Source organism: Bombus affinis, chromosome 17 (genome assembly GCF_024516045.1).
Source record: "Bombus affinis isolate iyBomAffi1 chromosome 17, iyBomAffi1.2, whole genome shotgun sequence".
NCBI lineage: Eukaryota > Metazoa > Arthropoda > Insecta > Hymenoptera > Apidae > Bombus > Bombus affinis.
In genome coordinates this window covers 117,475-136,809 of record NC_066360.1, presented here as the reverse complement: position 1 = coordinate 136,809, position 19,335 = coordinate 117,475, and the positions used below count along the sequence as shown (strand labels likewise).

The 19,335-nt window shown below is 34.2% G+C and overlaps 1 protein-coding gene and 2 long non-coding RNA genes across 15 annotated transcripts in view; 1 reads left to right on the top strand and 2 right to left on the bottom strand.

Moving 5' to 3' along the window:
- LOC126926082 (GDP-D-glucose phosphorylase 1-like) overlaps window positions 1-12,629 on the bottom strand; it is an 88,888-nt gene extending 76,259 nt beyond the window's left edge. For 4 of the 11 annotated variants that reach the window (XR_007714256.1, XM_050742204.1, XM_050742197.1 and 1 more), the window contains exons 1-2: window positions 10,544-10,786; window positions 7,549-7,829 (exon numbers count right to left, since the gene is read on the bottom strand). Coding sequence is in view for 9 of the 11 variants with exons in the window: in XM_050742204.1 (XP_050598161.1) it covers window positions 7,549-7,829; window positions 10,544-10,732 (470 nt within the window). In the remaining 2 variants the exon portion in view is untranslated. The other 7 variants (XM_050742200.1, XM_050742199.1, XM_050742203.1 and 4 more) reach the window with 7 other exon arrangements.
- Window positions 532-8,658, top strand: LOC126926108 (uncharacterized). 3 transcript variants are annotated; one of them, XR_007714273.1, is made up of 3 exons: window positions 532-755; window positions 7,534-7,612; window positions 8,317-8,658. It is a non-coding gene; the product is annotated as an uncharacterized LOC126926108 (long non-coding RNA). The 3 variants fall into 3 exon arrangements; XR_007714272.1 differs by lacking the exon at window positions 532-755 and adding an exon at window positions 6,704-7,120; XR_007714271.1 differs by lacking the exon at window positions 532-755 and adding an exon at window positions 6,704-7,179.
- Window positions 12,630-13,672: 1,043 nt separating the features above from the next.
- On the bottom strand, window positions 13,673-15,096 carry LOC126926116 (uncharacterized). Its single transcript, XR_007714283.1, has 2 exons — window positions 14,853-15,096; window positions 13,673-13,770 (listed from the first exon to the last, which is right to left on the bottom strand). It is a non-coding gene; the product is annotated as an uncharacterized LOC126926116 (long non-coding RNA).
- Window positions 15,097-19,335: the final 4,239 nt, after the last annotated feature.

The following is a 19,335-nucleotide window of genomic DNA, read 5'->3' as shown; positions in this document are numbered from 1 at the left end:
AATATGTAATATTATTTCTTTGGTCAGAATTTCACAATTAGATTCTATTGAACAATAAAATCACAAACTTAACCTTTTGCGTCCCAAGCAGCGCGATCGCGCTGTTTAGATTTTGTGTCGAAAGGTCCCAGTACATTTGAACGCTACGGACGACTGACGGTATTCTATATTTCATTGTTATCTTCTCAATAATTTTTATTGAACAAAACTGTTAGGAACATGATACATTTACACTATACATGTGAATGTGTGTGTAAGCGTCAGAGGATGTCCAGGCCTTAGTTGGGACAAAAGACAAGAGTCAGTCGTTGGAAGTATCTGGAAGAGTCGGTTGACAACAAGCGTGCGTGCGAATAGGATTTCGAGGTCTTTAGAGTTTAAGATATATGTATAACTGTTGTGTGCTAAATAAAGGGAATTATTTGTATTTCCAAATCCTTTCTATATCTTTACAAAAACTTGAAATATTTATAAACTATGTCAGAAAAATAACAAATATGACGAGCGTTATTGCGCCGCTTGTTTCTCTTCGCAATCGATTAAGACAAGCGTTAGCGCGCTGTTCGCGATTTTTCGACCCCTGAGACTCAAACGGTTAAGACATTTATTGTTGCATGTTGCACAAATCCAAGATAGTTAATCCATTGCCTTGCGATTTAAGTTCCAATAGCGCGTGCTATAACCAACGGCAGTGCACCAAAGTTGTGCAAATCGCACCGTTCTTCTGATGAGTAACGTACAACTGTAGAGGACAGGTATATATGGATGTTTGACCATGAGATTTATTGCAAATTATCGTTTGTTGTCGTAACCGTCGAATTTATTTAAAATAATAAATTAATGTACAGCCTATATTCGCTAAGTCGTTAGTACAAAGTATAAATCGCAAAATAAAATCGCGGATAAATACTCGTCCCGTAACTCGGTAAATAACTCGTGATAACACTTGGATCGCTCGTTGATACAGAAAGATGCTCGTAAATACTCGTAGATACTAAACTGTTTCTGGTTGCGTCGGTTTATTTATACTGGACAATGCGGGGGGGGGGGGGGGAGTCGGAAGATTCAAATTCGTCTTTATTCGACAGTTATGCGTAGCGGCGACATTGTTTTGCCCGGAGTCGAAAGAGGATTCGAAGCAATGATAAAGGAAATAAAAGATATATTCGAAAAGCAAGTGGAGGAGCTGAAGAGGGAAATGAAAGAGGAAAGGGAAAGAAGGGAAAGAGAGAGAGAGAGAGAGAGAGTGCCAGAGAGAAAGGAGAGTGGGAAAGGGAAAAGAAAGAATTATTGGACAGAATCAGAAGAATTGAGGAGGATCAGGACAGGGCAGAGAGAGAGAGAGAGAGAGAGAGAGAGAGAGAGAGAGAGAAAGGAAGAAGAAACATAGTAATTAAAGAAGTGGACTGGAACGAAGGAAACAATGAAGAGACAGTAAAGGACTTTATAAACGAAAAAATGAGGATAGGGGCAGAAGTAGAAAAAGCACATATGATAAAAGTGTGGGGGGGGGGGCAAGAACACAATAATATTGGCGACAATGAAATCGATGAAGGAAAAAATAAGGATAATGAAGGAGAAAAGCAAATTGAAAAAGGGGGTATACATAGATGACGATCTGACAAGAAAAGAAAGGGAGGTACAGCAACAAATGAGAAGGATAGCCAGAGTAAGAAGGGAAAAGGGCGAATATGTAAGAATTGAATATAAGAAACTAAAAATAAAAAATAGATGGTACAGATAGAACGAAAATGAAGAGAGGCTGGAGGAAGAAAGAAAGAGAGGGGGAGAAAAATGAAAAAAGGGGAAAAGGGGGATAAAAAGAGGATGAAAATATGCTTCTGGAATGTAGCAGGGCTAATAAGTAAGGACAAGGAGATATGGGAATATCTGAAGACGTGATCGAATTCACGGAAACATGGATAGAGGAAGGCAAATGGGAAAAATTAAAATATAGACTACCCAAAGAATTCGACTGGAAATGCAGGGCAACAATGAGAGTAAGGAAAAAAGGAAGAGCAAAAGGGGGAGTAGTACCGGGTATAAATAAAGAACTAAGAGGAATAGCAAGTAGAAAAAAAAATATACAATGACAAAACGTATAGGATAATGGTGCTTTATAATCAAGATACAAAAGGGACATGGAAAAAGATAGAGGAAAGAATAGACGGAAGACAAGAGGAAGTGATGATCATTGGCGGAGAGTGGAATACAAAAACGGGAGAAGAGGGTGGGCCGATAAACGAGGGCCTAGGGAAAGAAAAAAACAGACGATCAAAAGACAAGACAATAAACATGGAAGGAAGGACACTGCTAAAGTATCTGAAAGAGAGATGCTGGACGATAATCAATGGCAGAGATAAAGAAGGAGAGGAATGGACATATATTGGGGAGAGAGGAAACTCAGTAATAGATTGTGTGATTGACAATCAGGAGACGACAGAAGAAATAATCGACATGAAAATAGGAAAAAGAACAGAGTCGGACCACATACCGTTAGAAATAAAAATAGGGGAGGGGGGGGGGGAATTACAAAAAAATGAGAAAAAGAAAGAAGAGCAGGAGAAAAGGAAATGGACAAACGAAAGTGTAGAAAAATACTTGGAGGAATGTAAGGACTGGACGTGCAATGGAAGAATAGTAGAGGAAATGTGGACAGAAATCGAAAACAAGATAAACGAAGCAATGCCAAAGAAGAAAGTGAAGATAAGGAAATGGGGCATGGAAGAGAAAGTGTGGTACGACAAGGAGTGGAAAAAGAGGAAAAGAGAGATGAAAAGGAAAGTGACAAAGTTTCTGAATAGAAAATGCAGTAGAGAAGCGCTCATAGAGGAAAAAAAGACATTCAAACAGTGACGCAAACAAAGAAAGGAAAGACACGAAGAAGAAGGAATGGTGAAAATCAAGAAAATCAGAACAAAACAAAAAGTATGGAAATACATAAATAAATATAGAAGAGGAAGAGAGAGTATAGATGAAGAAATAAACGAAGAAGAGTGGAAAAATCACTTTATGGAAATTTTAGAAGGAACAGAGCACAAAGAGGGCAGAAAAACGGAAGCATCGAGCAGAAGAGAAAATAATGAAGGAGAAACAAGATAATATGGAGAAGTAAGAGGTGATCTACCAACTAAGAAACTTGAAGGAGAAGAAAGCAATGGGGAAAGACGGGTTAGAAAATGAAGCATGGAAGTATGCACCGAAGGAAGTAGGGGAAGCGTTATGGGATTTGTTAAGGAAAATATGAAATGGGAAGGGGATATCAGATGATTGGAAAAAACGAGTAATATGTCCGATATACAAGAAGAGGGACAAGAAAGTAGCGAAAAGTTACAGAGGAGTAACATTAATGGACATATCATACAAGATCTACGCAGGGGTACTGGACGAACGGCTGAAAGCAGAGATTGAAACCAAACTGGAAGAGAGTCAATTCGGATTTAGAAAAGGAAGAGAAGTGACCGACGCGGTATTTGTGATAAACCATATTATAGACAAACAGTTGAGTAGAGAAAAAGGGAAACTATATGCCTGCTTTGCGGACTTAGAAGCGGCGTTCGACAGGCTAAACAGAGAGAAATTGGAGGAGAAAATGAGAAAAATGGGGTTTAACAAAAAACTAATTCAAAGGACAAAAGAGTTGTACGCAGAAACAAAGAATGTGGCGAGAATCAAGGATAACAACACAAAAGAATTTTGGGCAGTAAGGGGAGTCAGATAAGGATGCTCGTTGAGCCCGACGTTATTCAACGTCTACGTGGCGGGGCTAAAAGAAAAATAAAGGAAAGGACAAGTCGGGGACATAATGGTAGGAGAAAGGAAGGTATGGTCATTGGCATATGCAAACGATATTGTGCTGATGGCGGATAGAGAAGGGGAGCTAAAGGAAATGCTAAAAAAATTCGAAAAATTTTCAAAGGAAACCGAATTGGAGCTGAGCACGGAAAAGACCAAGATATTAGTTTTCGAAAAAAGAAAGAACAAGAGGAGACAAAGAAAATGAAAATTAGGGGAGTGGACGAGATAAGATACCTAGGGTACATACTACAGAAAAACGGCAGTGATGAGAAACACATACAAGATAGGAAAAAGAGAACAATAATAGCAATGAAGAAAACATGGAGCGTGGGAGAACAAATTTTCAAACAGGACTACAAGAGGAGAACGAAGGTGTTTGGAGCACTGGTAGAGAGCGTGGCACTGTTTGGAACAGAGGTGTGGAACTGGAACATGGAAGAAAAGCTGGATAGAATACAAAGAAGATATGTGAAATAGATCTTAGGTTCAGATATGACAACACCGAATTATATGTTGATAGAAGAATGCAAGCTAACAGAAATAAAAAAAAAAGCATTAAGAAAAGCAGCAAGGTATGAAGGGAAAACCATAGAGTCAAAAAAAGGAACTAGTAAAAGTGTGCATAAAGTAAAGAGAGAGAAACTGGAGGAATGGACAAGAAGGGAAAAGAGCAAGAAAGAGAAAGAAAGGACTAGAAGAGGTGAGAAATGGAGGGATACAGATGGAAGCAAGAGAAGAGCAAGAAAGGATGGCAGTACACCAAATTATAGAAGAAAGGAGAAAAAAGAAGCAGAAGAGAGGAGGAAAAGGATAAGCGAATCAAAATACTTAAAAGGAAGACTGAAGCGGAAGGACAGAAAAATATTAGCAAGATTCAGATGTGGAAACGAGACTAAAGCAAGAGAATACTGGAAAGAAGAGGGGAAAAAAAGATGCAGGCTATGTAAAAGGAAAGAAGAAGACCTTGTTGAGAAACGCTAAGTTGGTATGACCGCTAGTTCCTATAAGCTAAGTTGGTACGACTCTTAACGACGCTCTTTTGTCTTAGAAGTCGACCACGTGTTAATTGCTTAAGCGTATCCGGTGTGTTCAGACGTTTTGTATAAGAAGTAGAAATAAAAGGTGTGATAATCAATCCGTGTGAATCAACATGAATATCAACCCCAACCTATATCTAACAACAGACCTGAGACGTGTAATATAAGAATGTAAAACGTGTAATAGAAGAAGAATGCCAAATAACGGGAGGACCAAAGGACACGGAAAAAATACTAAACGAGACTGGAGGACTAACAGAACTGAAAACAATAATGGAGAAGAGAAGGGCAATACAAGACGGGGAGGAATAAGGAAGCATAGCAAGGAGGCGAAAGCCCAAAAGTTGCCATAATTTTAGAGACAGAATAATTAAGGGAGTGCAATATAATAGAGTAGATAAGAGGGGAGGTAGATATATAAGAAGTGTAATAGGTAAACGAGACGTAAAATCGAAAGCTCGTCCAAAGCCGAAAGGCACAGACTAAGCAATAACGTTTTTTATGTTTTGTGTAAACTTTACAGGCTCTTGCTGGCCTTGATTTCGATATTGTTGCGTCTATATGCTTTGGAAAACAACTCCAATATTTCGCGTACAGTCTCTCTGGTAAATCTCCCTTCGATAATCGTCCTCTTCGTTTATACTCTGGTAACGGTATATTTTTTAGTAATGATTCAGCTATCTCAATCCTATATTCAGTGTAAGACCGTTTTTTCCTAGTATTTATTTTGTTGAATAAAATGTACGAGTTGAACAAAGCAATATTAAAGAGGTAAAAGAAAACTTTTCGGTGGTATCCTTTCATACATTTCCTCATCACAGGGAAGCATGCTAACATTTGGTCTTGCCGATCAATTCCAATCATTCCTTTGTTATACTCAATGACACATTTTGGTTTCAAAGTACAATTGAATCGATTTTTGTCTGGTTCAATCATTTTTGCTGTTTCGTGTTTTGAAAAAAGAATATAAAAGTCTTGTTTATTTTTCCATTTCAATGCCAGTATTCCATTGCAGTTCCTCATTCTATATTCACCCTTTTTTAATTTTACTTTAGAAAAATCTTTTGGCATATTATTTCTGTTGGAGCACACTGTTCCAACAACATTACTTTTACTGTTAATTACAGATTTAAACAGTCCTTTATGTAATATTGACTGTGATAGTTCTTTGACAACACTTTAGGATGCACTGTCACTAGAATATATTTTATCACTACTAATGTATATTTTAAAATCATAGCAATAACCCGATTTTGACTCACATAATTTATAAAATTTTATACCGGATCTTGTCCCTTCCAATGGATTAAATTGTTTGTAGGATAAGCGTCCCTTATAATTCATCAATGATTCATTGGTAACAATGTCCTCTTGCGTTGTATATACTTCTTATAAATCTTTGATTCAAAAAAAGGTTTAAAAAAGGTTTTATTTTACATAATTTATCTGTATTGTTAGCCAAATTGCTATCTGCAAAATGCAAACATCTAGTTATTTACAGAAATCTTTTGAATGACATCGTTTTTCTGAAAATTGGAGTTTCTATGACTGCTCTCTTAGATCAATTTATTTGTATTGTTGGTTTCTTAACTTCAGTCATTATTGTACATAGTGCAAAATATACTTTGATCCCACCACAGTTTACAGGAAACCAAGTTTCGTCTAGTTTTAGTTTTTTATTTTCATTGTTCATTATTTGATTTGCATATCGATTCATTTCCATAACAATATTTTCCCAAAATATATTATCAAATATTATATTAAAAACATCTACTTCTTTTTTGTTTTCACCTAACTTACTCAAAGTTGCCACTTTTATACCACAAATCTCTGTATATGTTTCAAATTTTTGGTACATTAGTTTCTTCTTTCCAAATCCATAGCTCTAGTTGTTGATGATTACTGTGATCTTCGTCGTCGGTATCATCTTCGATAACCAGTCGCTTACAACGTTCTCGTACAGAAAGTGAAATATCACTACTGTCACTATCACTATTTAAAATATCTATTAAATCACTTTTTGCGATGTTAGCAGAACTTTCAATGTCCTCAACAACGCTTAACATTCTTTTTAAAGTTATTTTTAGGGGTACCTTTCTAATATTTTTCAAGAAAATATACTGCACCTCCGAATGCGGACAAGAAAAAAAAGCATTTGTCGCATGTATCCCAACAAATATACAAAGTTTCACGTACAAAGTACACGTGTTGTTTATGTTTGGCCCGAAGGATATACCACGTCTCTAACACGACGTTGTAGGTTAAAAGCTTAATGATACAATAAGGTTAATTGAAAATACTTATAAACTGTAAACAACAATGTGATATTGTAAATAGTTATAATGTAAATATTTTTAAATGTCAGAAAATGTTAATAAATCATGCCAAAATTTCAAAATTTTTATTTTTCCTATTAAATTGGAATTGCATCACTGATTAAGCTTTATGCTATAACAATTAAAGTTTCAAAAATAAAATAGAATCATAAAATAATTACTTCTTTACTCATAATGCATTACTACAATAATCTTATTTCATTAACTGAATAATGCTTAATAAATATTATTAAGAAAAATGAAGTTTATGAGAGTAATGTGTAAGTTTTATTAACTTTCCTTTGACATTGCACTTTTTAACAATCAACATATGTATTTATAAATTAATTAAAGATTTAATTTCTGTTATTTTTGCTTCAAAGGTGGAATATACTTACGAAGACAAACTCAAGGAAAACAACTCAACAGCTTTCACTAAGCTATGTTTTGTTACAAGTTGAGGTAATTGTTTACATCTTTGTGGCAACAGCAGAGAATGACAGTATTCAATCGGACTAGCATTAATTGCAATTATATCATCTTTGTCTGTATTATTTAAATTCATTATTTGTTCTTCTGACACAAGTTTTGTAAAGTTAAAATCTTTCTCATTGAAAGGTTGGTTCATTGAAATAATATTTTCTGGAGATCTTCTTTTATAACCGCGATCAATATTTAGCTAAAATTAATAAAAATGGTCAGTATTAAATATTAAAAAAAGTAAATATTATTTATTATAAGATTACCAATAATAAAGAAAATTTATATAATGATTAAAACAAGTTTGTATGGTATGTTTTGTCAGAGGACAATATATAATTGGATTGTTCATATAAAACTTTTATAAAAATTTGAATCATTAAATATTTTAGACATTTAATGCCTATGTCTAATGAATACAAAATATCAGTACATATAAGAATCAATCTAATATACATTACTATTTTATCTTCATCAGTATAAGATCAATTATTTTTTAGATGAGAAAAAAAGTTGAAATTTGATATAAGATGTTTTTTTTTTGGTAAACTATTATATGGCACACCATTACATAAATTCGGTTGTAGGACTCTTTTGACCCCGTTCACTGGCTATACTTTTTAGATAAAAGTAGCTTTAGATAAAAACTGCTATTTTACTAATTTTGTATTCCTTACAATGTTTAGATATTTTGCAAATTTTTAACCACAATTTCTATGGATTAAATTAACGGAAGTCATATTCACAAGACACAAGTATTCCAAGATCTGGTTAATGACTAAATGTACAAATGAAGGTGCAACATCCCATTGGAAGATAAAGTACATTATTGGCAAACAGATACAGGTACAGGTACAAGCTAATGAGTTCAGAAGTCTTCCAACAAAGTCTCAGCCACCATAAATGTCCGATGCTGAGAAGATAGATAAAATTGTGTAGGTCGGGCATACCATAGGTAACCACATTATTGTCCAAATCAATACCAACTCATTTTGCCAACCAGCACTCTGGCAACGCACACATATTAATCTTTTTTGCAAAAAGATGTTAATGAGATGCTAGTCACAACAACTTAGTAATAGGCGACGTTTATAGCAGGGAGGCATGTTTAACCAGGGTATACTCATCATGTCAAAAAATGGCAATAATTTGTGTTATGGCGATTCATATCAGTAATAAAATTAAAAAATAAAACCGTCATTTCATTACAACTTAATTCTATATTATAACAGCCACACATACTCTGTATTTGGCCATTATACTTCATCGCTTACTTTTTGTGATACATTTTAGGTACACAATTTTCAAAGTTTTCAAAGAAGGCACAACAGCTAACTGGTTAATCAGCAATTGTATACTCCAATAAATGTACTGTGGCACGCAATATGATTTTTCTCAAATATTAAGTTTTCTGAATGTGAGGTTGGCGGTAGCCAAAACTTTCATCATTGAACTCCTCTACTTACAAGTTTTCTAACAATATATCATGCACTCTATGGACATTAAAGTACTGAATACTACAGTATTTCAAATTTATTTACTATGCAGAAAAAACAATATTACATTTATGTTTCATTTATAAATGTTATATTTATGATTGTATATATAAAATGCTATTTATCATAAGAATAAGGTAAGAAGAGAAGAAACATTTATGTCAAAATAGAATAAAAACTAGAATAGAATAAAAAAATAGAATAAAAAAAATATTGAAAAACAGACATTATATGTATACAGAAGAATTGAATCCTGAATCTTAGCATAGGACTTTAACGGATTACCATCATACTATCGCATTGTTTGTTAAATACCATAGTTGAATCACATTTTAGCGTAGTAGTAAAATTTCAATCACTAATGTTTCAAAAAATATTGGATCTTTGCCCTCATAATGGAATACTTTTGCAGAGTGAGGATCTTCCCATATGCAGAATTTTAACTAAATCAGTAATACAAATGTCTTGCAGTTCCATTGTTATTTCTTAATTATGAATTTACATATATATGAATCGATATAATTATTTTTTTCTTTTCATTGTGTTAAATAATTATATTAACTAAGTCATACTAGAGTAACTTAACACATTAGCACCATGACTCACATATATGTCATTTGGATTCCTCTGCTAGAACCTGAATGATATATATAGATGAGTTTCTAAATGCTGTGATGCCAATGTGTTAAAGGATTATAAGTTCTTTGAAATACAATCGGGGATAGAGACATTATGATTCTCACAATCATAAATCATAAAACATTAAATAATTTCAGTTCACTAATACGTATAAATTCCTAAAAGTATAATACATTGATTAATAAATAAACAATCCTGATATTGTCTTGGCAATATAATAACAAATATGATATATTCATTGCTACTTCTTTAACTGTTATTTTATATATGATTTTGCACTATAAAATTAATTTATATAATTTTATTCTTATAAAAATTCCTAGAATAAACAATATTATCTATATTATATTATTAGATATAATTACAGTTACATAATATTTATTTCATTTTTATTTTTGTAAATTGTCACTGATTTTGTAAATATTTTTGTTTTGTCTGCTTATTTTTATTTTATAAGTTATCAACAAACTGTACTTGTAAGTATTAAAACTAAGAGATAAGCATACGTAACAAGATTTATAGGTATTAATGACATTAATACACAAAACATATTTGTAATTATTAAAATTTGAACTAGAAAATTATCTTACGAATATTTATGCAAGGGATGGTAAAATTAAAGCATACATTTACACATATGACAAGTGAACAATAAAAACATGTGAAATATTTTATCCTGTAAATTACTATATTACTTAAACAAAATTGTAACAACTAAAAAATATTTAAAAATAAATTAAACAAATATTTATTATAATTAATTATTTAATAACATTACCTGGACTAAAAAGTGATATTTGCCTTCCAATATTTTCGAATCTTGAATGTTTAATATATAACGAAACACTCCATTCTTCTGGGCTTCCATCCACTTTTCTTTTAAAACCAAATCAAAATTAGATTCCTCATCTTTTTTAATATCTTCACTACAAACACAATTCGCTTCAGTAGAAGAATTGTAGGACATGACTGTGTCGGATTTTGTTATGTAGATTTAAATAATATGAAATCATTTAACACAACTAACCACACCTATTTTAGGTATAAACTATGTGGTGATCGAAACATAACCTAGTTAATATTCTATGTAATATATATATATATATACATATGTATGTATGTACTTCTCCATAGATTTCCTGCGAAATTAAATGATACTGACACGATAAAAATATTATAATACAGTGAGTTAGAATATGCAATAGTGAATACAATACATGTAAAACGAATTTATACCATATTTAGATTAACTAGTTATATTTATTATTTTTTTGTGTATCACAATTACTTAGATGAAGTGAGAAGTGTTGTATAATATTAAATATTTATTTTTTATCTTTTATCTTAGGTATTTTAATCTACAATATGATAGTATTACATAATTTTTTTTACATTAAGATCTTATTAATTAACAATATCATTGCATTATTGTAACACTAGTTACATGAAAGTTATAATATGACTTTTTTAAAGAATTAAAGCATGATATCTTTATTATATTAGAAAATATGTTTAATCCTTTGCACTCCAAATTTTATTTCAATTTTGTTACCAGCAGCTCCTAACGCTTTTAAGTGTTTTATCTGAAATTTACTTTAACTAAAAAATAAGACAATTTAAATAAATAAAGGAAGAAACAAATTCATTTAAATATCAGTTTTATTCACGCTATTGTTGTATTTTGTAATTTTTAAGTGTATGTATTATGTATGTAAGTATTAAGTGTATCTTGAAACAATTTCCAGGATGCAATCCTTGTTTTCTTTCGCACATTTCACAAAAAAAGGTGGAATTGAAAGAATGTGGAGTGAGACTCGACAAAGTAGCTCCTGAAATAAAAACTGATGTTGAGTCATACTCGACATAGGAGTGCAAAGGGTTAATACATTAATAAAAAATTAATAGTACAAAATTTAACAAAGAAGAAATTAAAAGAAGACATTAAGTTACATTTAAAATTTGTATTTCATATTGAATTTGTTGATCTCTGTTAAAAGTTTCTCATGGTGGTATTAAAGCTAGTAAGTATAAGTAAATAAAGATAATTAGTTTAAAAAATTGTTATTTTAATGTTTGATCTCTGAATTAATTTTTTCATTCTGATGTTAATTTGAAATTTTATTAATTTTTAATGAAATCTTGTATTAGATTTAACTTTTTGTTGAAAAATATAAAACAACAATTTTTTTCTATTGTAACTTTGGGAATATTTTGATTTAAATTTTCTTCTACTTCCTTTTCATTGTTATTTTTACTATCTGATATTATGAAAATCATTGTTAAAACTTGGAAACGCGCACGTCGATTATATTGTCTATTCGTTACAACACACGCACAAGGGTCGACTTCCGAGACTATGCATGCCGAACCGAAAAATCAATGGAAAACCATAAATAAGGAAAGAGAACAAGAAGTGTATCAACGCTATGTTACAAACAGCACGCCAGCGACATCCATATACTCATTCATCAAACACGCACAAATGTCGCAGGACACTTGAATTCCTAATAATTATTTTATATTTACAAATAATAATCACTACGGTAAATATATTTTCTATATTTCACTGTGCTTCTAGATGTTTTTGTGTTTTCTTTTATTTCTTTCATTTCTGAATCTTATTTGCTTTCTTTATGCTCTTCCATTTTCTAATGTAGTATAGCAAAGTCTGAATATTGTCTGGTCTATGTTTGTGAGTTAAAAATTAACAATTTTTTATTACAATTCTTTTGTATTGCCAGTCATAATTTACTTGCATTACTCTGTTTTTTACCACATAAATTTGGAACCTACATAAAGAACAATATAAAATTTGTAGATACGTGCAAAATAGCTATACTCTATATATATCTATATAATATCACAGAGGAAATTTCCTCTCTCATACATATGTGTATATATGATACATATATGATATATATGTATAAAGCAAATCAGTTATACATATATGTTAGTATATTATTATATACTATTTGTTACATAATATATAATTATTTATTATTGTTATATATTATTTTGTATATATAATTTTGTATTATTATAATTATATATTATAGTTATATTATTTTACTATTTCATTAATAGTATTAGTAAATTATTAATAATAAATAATAAATTAAATATGAATTATATAAATTGTACACAAAATAGTAAATTATTATTTTATAATAATAATATTATTGAATTTATTTATTTATTGAAATTATTTTGAATTTACCAGAAACGATATTAGAAAGAACGAATTATTAATTAGATAAATAAATATGAATCAAATTGTATCATGTTCGATCTCACTTTATTCAAAAAAGGTTCGTCAGTAGCAAAATCTTTTTTCACAAGGAACCGAAAAGAAAGAAGGTTTGTCGTTGCAACGGTAATATTCCCTGATACATAAACTTTTAATCTTTTTCTATCGTTTCCGCCCTGTACTGTATTGTACCCCTACTATATCCCTCTCTGTTGTACATTCGGTATTTTTTCAGTATTTTTCGCTGCCGGCAAAATATATATAAAGCATGTGGAGAATTTATTCTATCGTCGTATCCCTTTCAGAAGAACTAAGATTGTTGATTCGTTAGAAGTTTCTAAAATTACTTACCAAATTAAGAGAACGTTAATATAAATTATATCATTGATTCATGTGTTAATTTTTCTAACATGTGCTAAAAATGAACCCCTCAATCAAAGAATGCTAATACATGATAACTACCGCTTGTAATTATACTTATTAAAATTTTTTTAACAATTTTATTTCAATATGTTTGTTGCTTACGAAGGCTATGTATATATACAGTTTTGTTTTTCGTTTAATATTTACTCCCAAACGTAGAACTTACTTAGCAAACTACGTACTGATAAAGTTTATGTTACATTGAATCGTTTTAAGAGCTTATTTATTTCGTGTAAATTTTGTTCTGCATGTTGAGCTATTTTTCCTTCCGGTAGAACTTTTGGTTCGTACTTTAGCAATTGATAGCCATCAACTAAATACTTCTTTGACTCCTGCTGCAAAAAGAAACAAACCTTCAAATACTTGTTAATGTAAAGTGCAAATAAATGATGGCAGAAATTTTTGTTCACAATTTATGTAATTGTCTGTTAATATTGTATAATTATCGTATTATGTAAAAAATGCTTCAGCCCCTTATAACTATAATTACTGTTAGAACACGCGTATATTACCGAAAGAAATAGAAACAAAGGCAACCGAAGATAATACAAAAAATGTATTTTGTAGATTAAGTACGTTGCATATATGGTACATTTGTATTGTATGTGGAGAGTGAGGGAACGTAGAGAGAAACGATACACAAGTATGTATCCCCTCCATAGTATGTATGTGAGCGTTGATGGCCTAGAACTCCGTTGAGAAAAAAGAGAGAAGTGCAGTGTGAAATCTCGTGTCCTAGGCCTCCGGCGAGTAGCCCACGTGGCGAGCAGAGTTATGTGAATATTCTAATATTCTAGTATTCTAATACTAGGGAGGGGATACATACTTGTTTGTGTTTTCGCTCTACGTTCCCTCTCCCTCGCACGTACAATACAAATATATTACATATTCAACAAAGACCAATAGTGTTGAATCTACTGATTAGTAATGTTATCAAAAATTCCTTATTGACTATTTTTGACTAGTAGTTTTCTGAGTCCATGAGTCAACAGCTTATCACAGACAACGTAATTTTTCACGTGCGGATCCATGATCTTAAAAATGATCAATTATTTATCAGTTATTTTGTTTATAAAAATAGTACATACAAGTTGTTATACTCCAAAATTTTATAGAAAATTGCTGTGCGACGACAGTATCTTCAAAATGATTAATAAGTACAATATTCTACGCTTATTACTTTCGTTACGAAATAGTCGAATAAGTAGACAAATATCCTCGAACAATTGAGTACTATACAACTTTTTGTAACAAACTTTGCAACGGCAGTCAACGTGGACAAAATTTTAAGTACTTTAAGTATTAACGTGTTAGTTTATTAAAGAGACGAGTAGTAAAAATGTAATAGTTAATTATATTAAAATCATTTTAAGTACAAGTACAGAGATAGTGCATGTCGGTCGTAACCATCGCTCACTTGATTCTACCGTATGACTCGCTATGCTGCTCGCTATATTCTTCGCTATACTAATTCGCTCTAAAGACTCCTTTCCCTAGAGGGGATGTCCGTCTATTTATATTGTCCGATGGATTTACAGAAGGTCATATGTGGTTCCGGTTGACGATTATTCATAACAGCGATAATGTTTTTGTCCAAAGTTTGTTTATTCTTAAACCTTGCAAATCAAAACAGCGTTGATACTCTAAGGTACAACAATAAAAGTCACTTCCGATTCGAATCGTCCTATGACTCATGTGTCGCTACATATCCATGTTTATAAGAGCAGTAATAGACCACCTACTTAGCCTTATCAGAAATTATTTTAGCTTCTTTTCAAATCACAGACGATGAGATCAAGGTTTTCGAAAACTTTATATGATCTTTGAAACGGTGTTCGGGATTTCGAGTGGCCGTTCGTTTATGCCTTGGATAGCACCTATCCGTTCTTTGAGAAATTTCGAATTACCTATCCTCCTCGAGCTGTAAATCTGATGATTCAGAGGTCAGGGAGAAACCCCAGGGAAAACCCCCGGTCGGGAAGGCACGATGCATGGACGAGACCCAACGGCTGATGGGGGAAATCAGCGACATACTAGGACAGTCATCAACAGAGCGTCGTACCGTGCGGGTGAAATACTTCACTCTCAACAAGATCTTACAACTGCTGTGTTCAAAACATCAAACTTTACTTTTATGCAACAACTTTACTTTTACTTTTATACACTAACAATCGATCTATTAAACCTCCTCCACCTTGAGTATTAAGTCATTCAAGGTACGCGATATCGACCAATCGGTTGGGCTTGGCCGGTCGCTCTTTAGTTGATAATTCTCAACAGACGGTATGCAAGATAACATCATAGATACAGATTTTCAGAATGTTGTCTCAAAATTTTCACATTATCTTAAAACTTGAGAATGAAATGACAACTATGGATATAATATTTCGATATGATTACAATAATAAAGCACTTCAATGAGGTTGAAAGAAGCGATAACTTTTTTTTTTTTTTTTGACGTGGAGGAAATCCGCACGGACACCCGAGTACCTGCGTCACACTATAAGTCAGGGGGCCCCGGCCCCGTCCAACCAAACGTCCCAGTTTGGAAGGACGGCCTCGAGGACCCTTAGCCCCGGCGCGCCTGCTCTCATGCCGAGCCTGGCACGCCATCTGTCGAGCAGGGCCCGTCGAGCCCGACCCTCAACGTCGGCGCCCACCGGATCGACCTCGTCCGACAGACCCCGAGTGTGAAGGTAAATCTCGCGACACCTCAGTGCCTGCAGTTCGAACGGGGGGAACCCGGCGAGCACCGCCGCTGCTGCCGCAAAAATGGTGTGGAAGCCCCTCACTACCCTGATGGCCACCGTCCTGTGCAACCTCCTGACCTTCAGAAGACTGCGGCGGCTGGCTATCAGGTCCTCTGCCCAGATTGGAGTTCCATAGAGGAGCCTCGATCGCACCACGCCGGCGTACAGCCGGCGCACTCCGATGCCGGGCTAGCTGAACATGTACTGTAGAGATGCGTCGACATCTGGTAATCATTTTACCCGAAGAATAGGGTCTGCGTGTGGCGAGCCACAGGACAGAAACCGTTAGAATTGTCGTTTACACGCGTTTACTGTCGCGTGTCGCTATAACTATTTCTTTTAAGGAGAGCTATAGAATTACTCCATACCTTTGTTAGGTAAAAACGTTCATCCCTTGACCGCGGTTACGTTCGGCGACTGGTTATCGCCTCGAGCCCAAGTTCACTATCATAAATCCCGAACGAACACAGTCGGATTGAATGACGACAATTGCTTAATTACGGCTATGGTAGAATCTAGATTAAAGTGTTAAGGGACTTTCCCAAAATTCTAAAGGGAAGGCTCCGGTGTCCTTTCATCATCGACATATATATTATTATTTAAATATGTAGTATTATTTAAGTATGTGTCAAATTTGATATTTCATCTTACCAATAATGGCACTAAAATCTCCATTTCTGTATGTCTCCTACTAAGGTCTGCGTGGGCTGCATGTAATTCGAAAAAAATCAAGCCTCGAATTCGATTTTCAGCTGAAACAAAAAGCTCAAATTATACGTACTGTTACTATCCGTACCAAGTGGATGAGATACAATGAAATTGTAAAGTAAAGCATGACGTAAGTAAGCGTTCTAATTGATCTGATTCAGGTAGGATCGTGCTCATTGCGCACATACATACGTAGGCAACTGTATGAATTTTTGAAATTGCCGATTTTTATAATCTTATGTAATTGACGATTTTTAAGAAAGCATACTAGTTATATTTGAAATAAAAATAGAGTTAAAATTAAAGATAATGTTTTTTCGTTGCAGCTTTGCTTTCTGATAAATTTGTAAAAGTTTATCAATTGCATGTTTATTGTTTTCTCTTATATATACCTATCATGTATAGCTATAAATGATATGCAGTGATATTTGTACCTATCATATCAAATTGCAAAGGAAGAAATATTAGTAGTAATAACATAATATTAATATATCTTCTATACAAGGATTATTGGTAATTATTTACGACGTGGATGAACTTATCCAAATCAATTCCTCGGCTGATCTCTCCTCTGATCATTCCCCCGTAATAGTAACAGTCAGTTCAACTATCATCGAGAATACACCTAATGGCTCCATTCATAACCAACACACCAATTGGCAGCTCTTTAGAGAAGTCTTTACCCGCACAACTTCAGCCTCAACCTCACTAAAAACCAATGACGAAATGCGTCGGAATACCTAAATGCGAGCATAATAAACGCTATCCGCGTCTCCACACCGGCAAAAACGTCCATCAGCAATCACGAATACCCCCAGTACATATTAAAAAAAATAGCAGAAAAACGTAGACTAAGAAGGATATGGCAGACCCATAGAACACCGGAGGACAAACGCAAACTAAACAACGCAACTAGAAAACTATCCAACACCATAAAGAACTACAATAATGACCGTTTTCACAAATATCTCGTGAGCCTGTCCCCCACAGCCGACTCAAACTACTCACTATGGAAAGCCTCCAGGAAACTCACGCGCCCCCCACAAATAATACCTCCAACCCGCCGCCCGCAGGGTCGATGGGCGTGTAGCCCTATAGAAAAAGCCAACCTATTTGCCAAACACTTGACTGAAGTATTCCAACCCCATTCCTCCATAGCTGCAGCGGACGTCACCGAATACCTGCACACTCCCTTCCAAATGTCCCCTCCTATTCAACCCTTCACTTCTGCAGAGATCATAGAAGCAATCAGTCGCCTAAACCCCAAGAAAGCAGCAGGTCACGACCTAATAGGAAATAAAGCAATCAAGGAACTCCCCATAAAAGGGATTGCACTCATCGCATCAATCTTTAACGCCATCCTCCGCCTTGAACACTTTCCTAAGGCGTGGAAAATCTCACTAATCACCCTCATCCCCAAACCCGGTAAACCAATATATGAAACCAGCTCCTATCGCCCAATCAGTCTCTTACCTACCCTGTCTAAACTATTCGAGAGGATGCTCACGAATCGCCTCCTTCCACTCCTAGAAGAATTGAAGACCCTCCCAGATCACCAATTCGGCTTCCGAAAACAACACTCAACAGTAGAGCAAATCCACCACATAACCCACATGATCAGCCAAACCCTTGAAAAGAAAAAATACTGCTCAGCCGTATTCCTAGACATCCAACAGGCATTCGATAAAGTATGGCATGAAGGGCTACTCTACAAGCTTAAAAAAATCCTACCCCACCCATACTACTCCATCTTAAAATCCTACCTAACCAACAGACAATTCATAGTTAAATGTATAGGCGCCACTTCCGCAACATTCCCAATAAAATCCGGCATACCGCAAGGTAGTGTCCTCGGACCCCTACTATTCTCCATCTACACTGCCGACTTACCCATATCAAACGAGGTAACAATAGCAACATTTGCCGACGACACAGCACTATTAGCTACCCACGCAGACCCGGCAATTGCCTCATCCACTCTCCAGCGAAGTCTCGACTCCATGAAAAAGTGGTTCCAAAAATGGGGTTTTAAAATAAACGAAAAAAAATCCTCCCATGTAACCTTCACGCTCCGAAAACAAACCTGCCCCCAGGTCACCATTAACAACACAATAATCCCAAGCAAGGACTCCGTAAGATACCTGGGCATGACCCTGGACAGGAGGCTAACTTGGAAAAAACATATCTCGGAAAAAACAAAGCAACTAAAGGAAAAACTAAGAAAATTCTATTGGCTCACGGGCCGACGCTCCAAACTAAACATACAGAACAAAATAACCCTCTACAAAGCCGTAATAAAACCTGTCTGGACCTACGGAATCCAACTATGGGGAACAGCAAGTAACTCCAACATTGAAATACTCCAACGCTTCCAATCGAAAACGCTAAGATCCCTATTAAATGCACCCTGGTATGTTACCAACGAAACAATCCACCGAGACC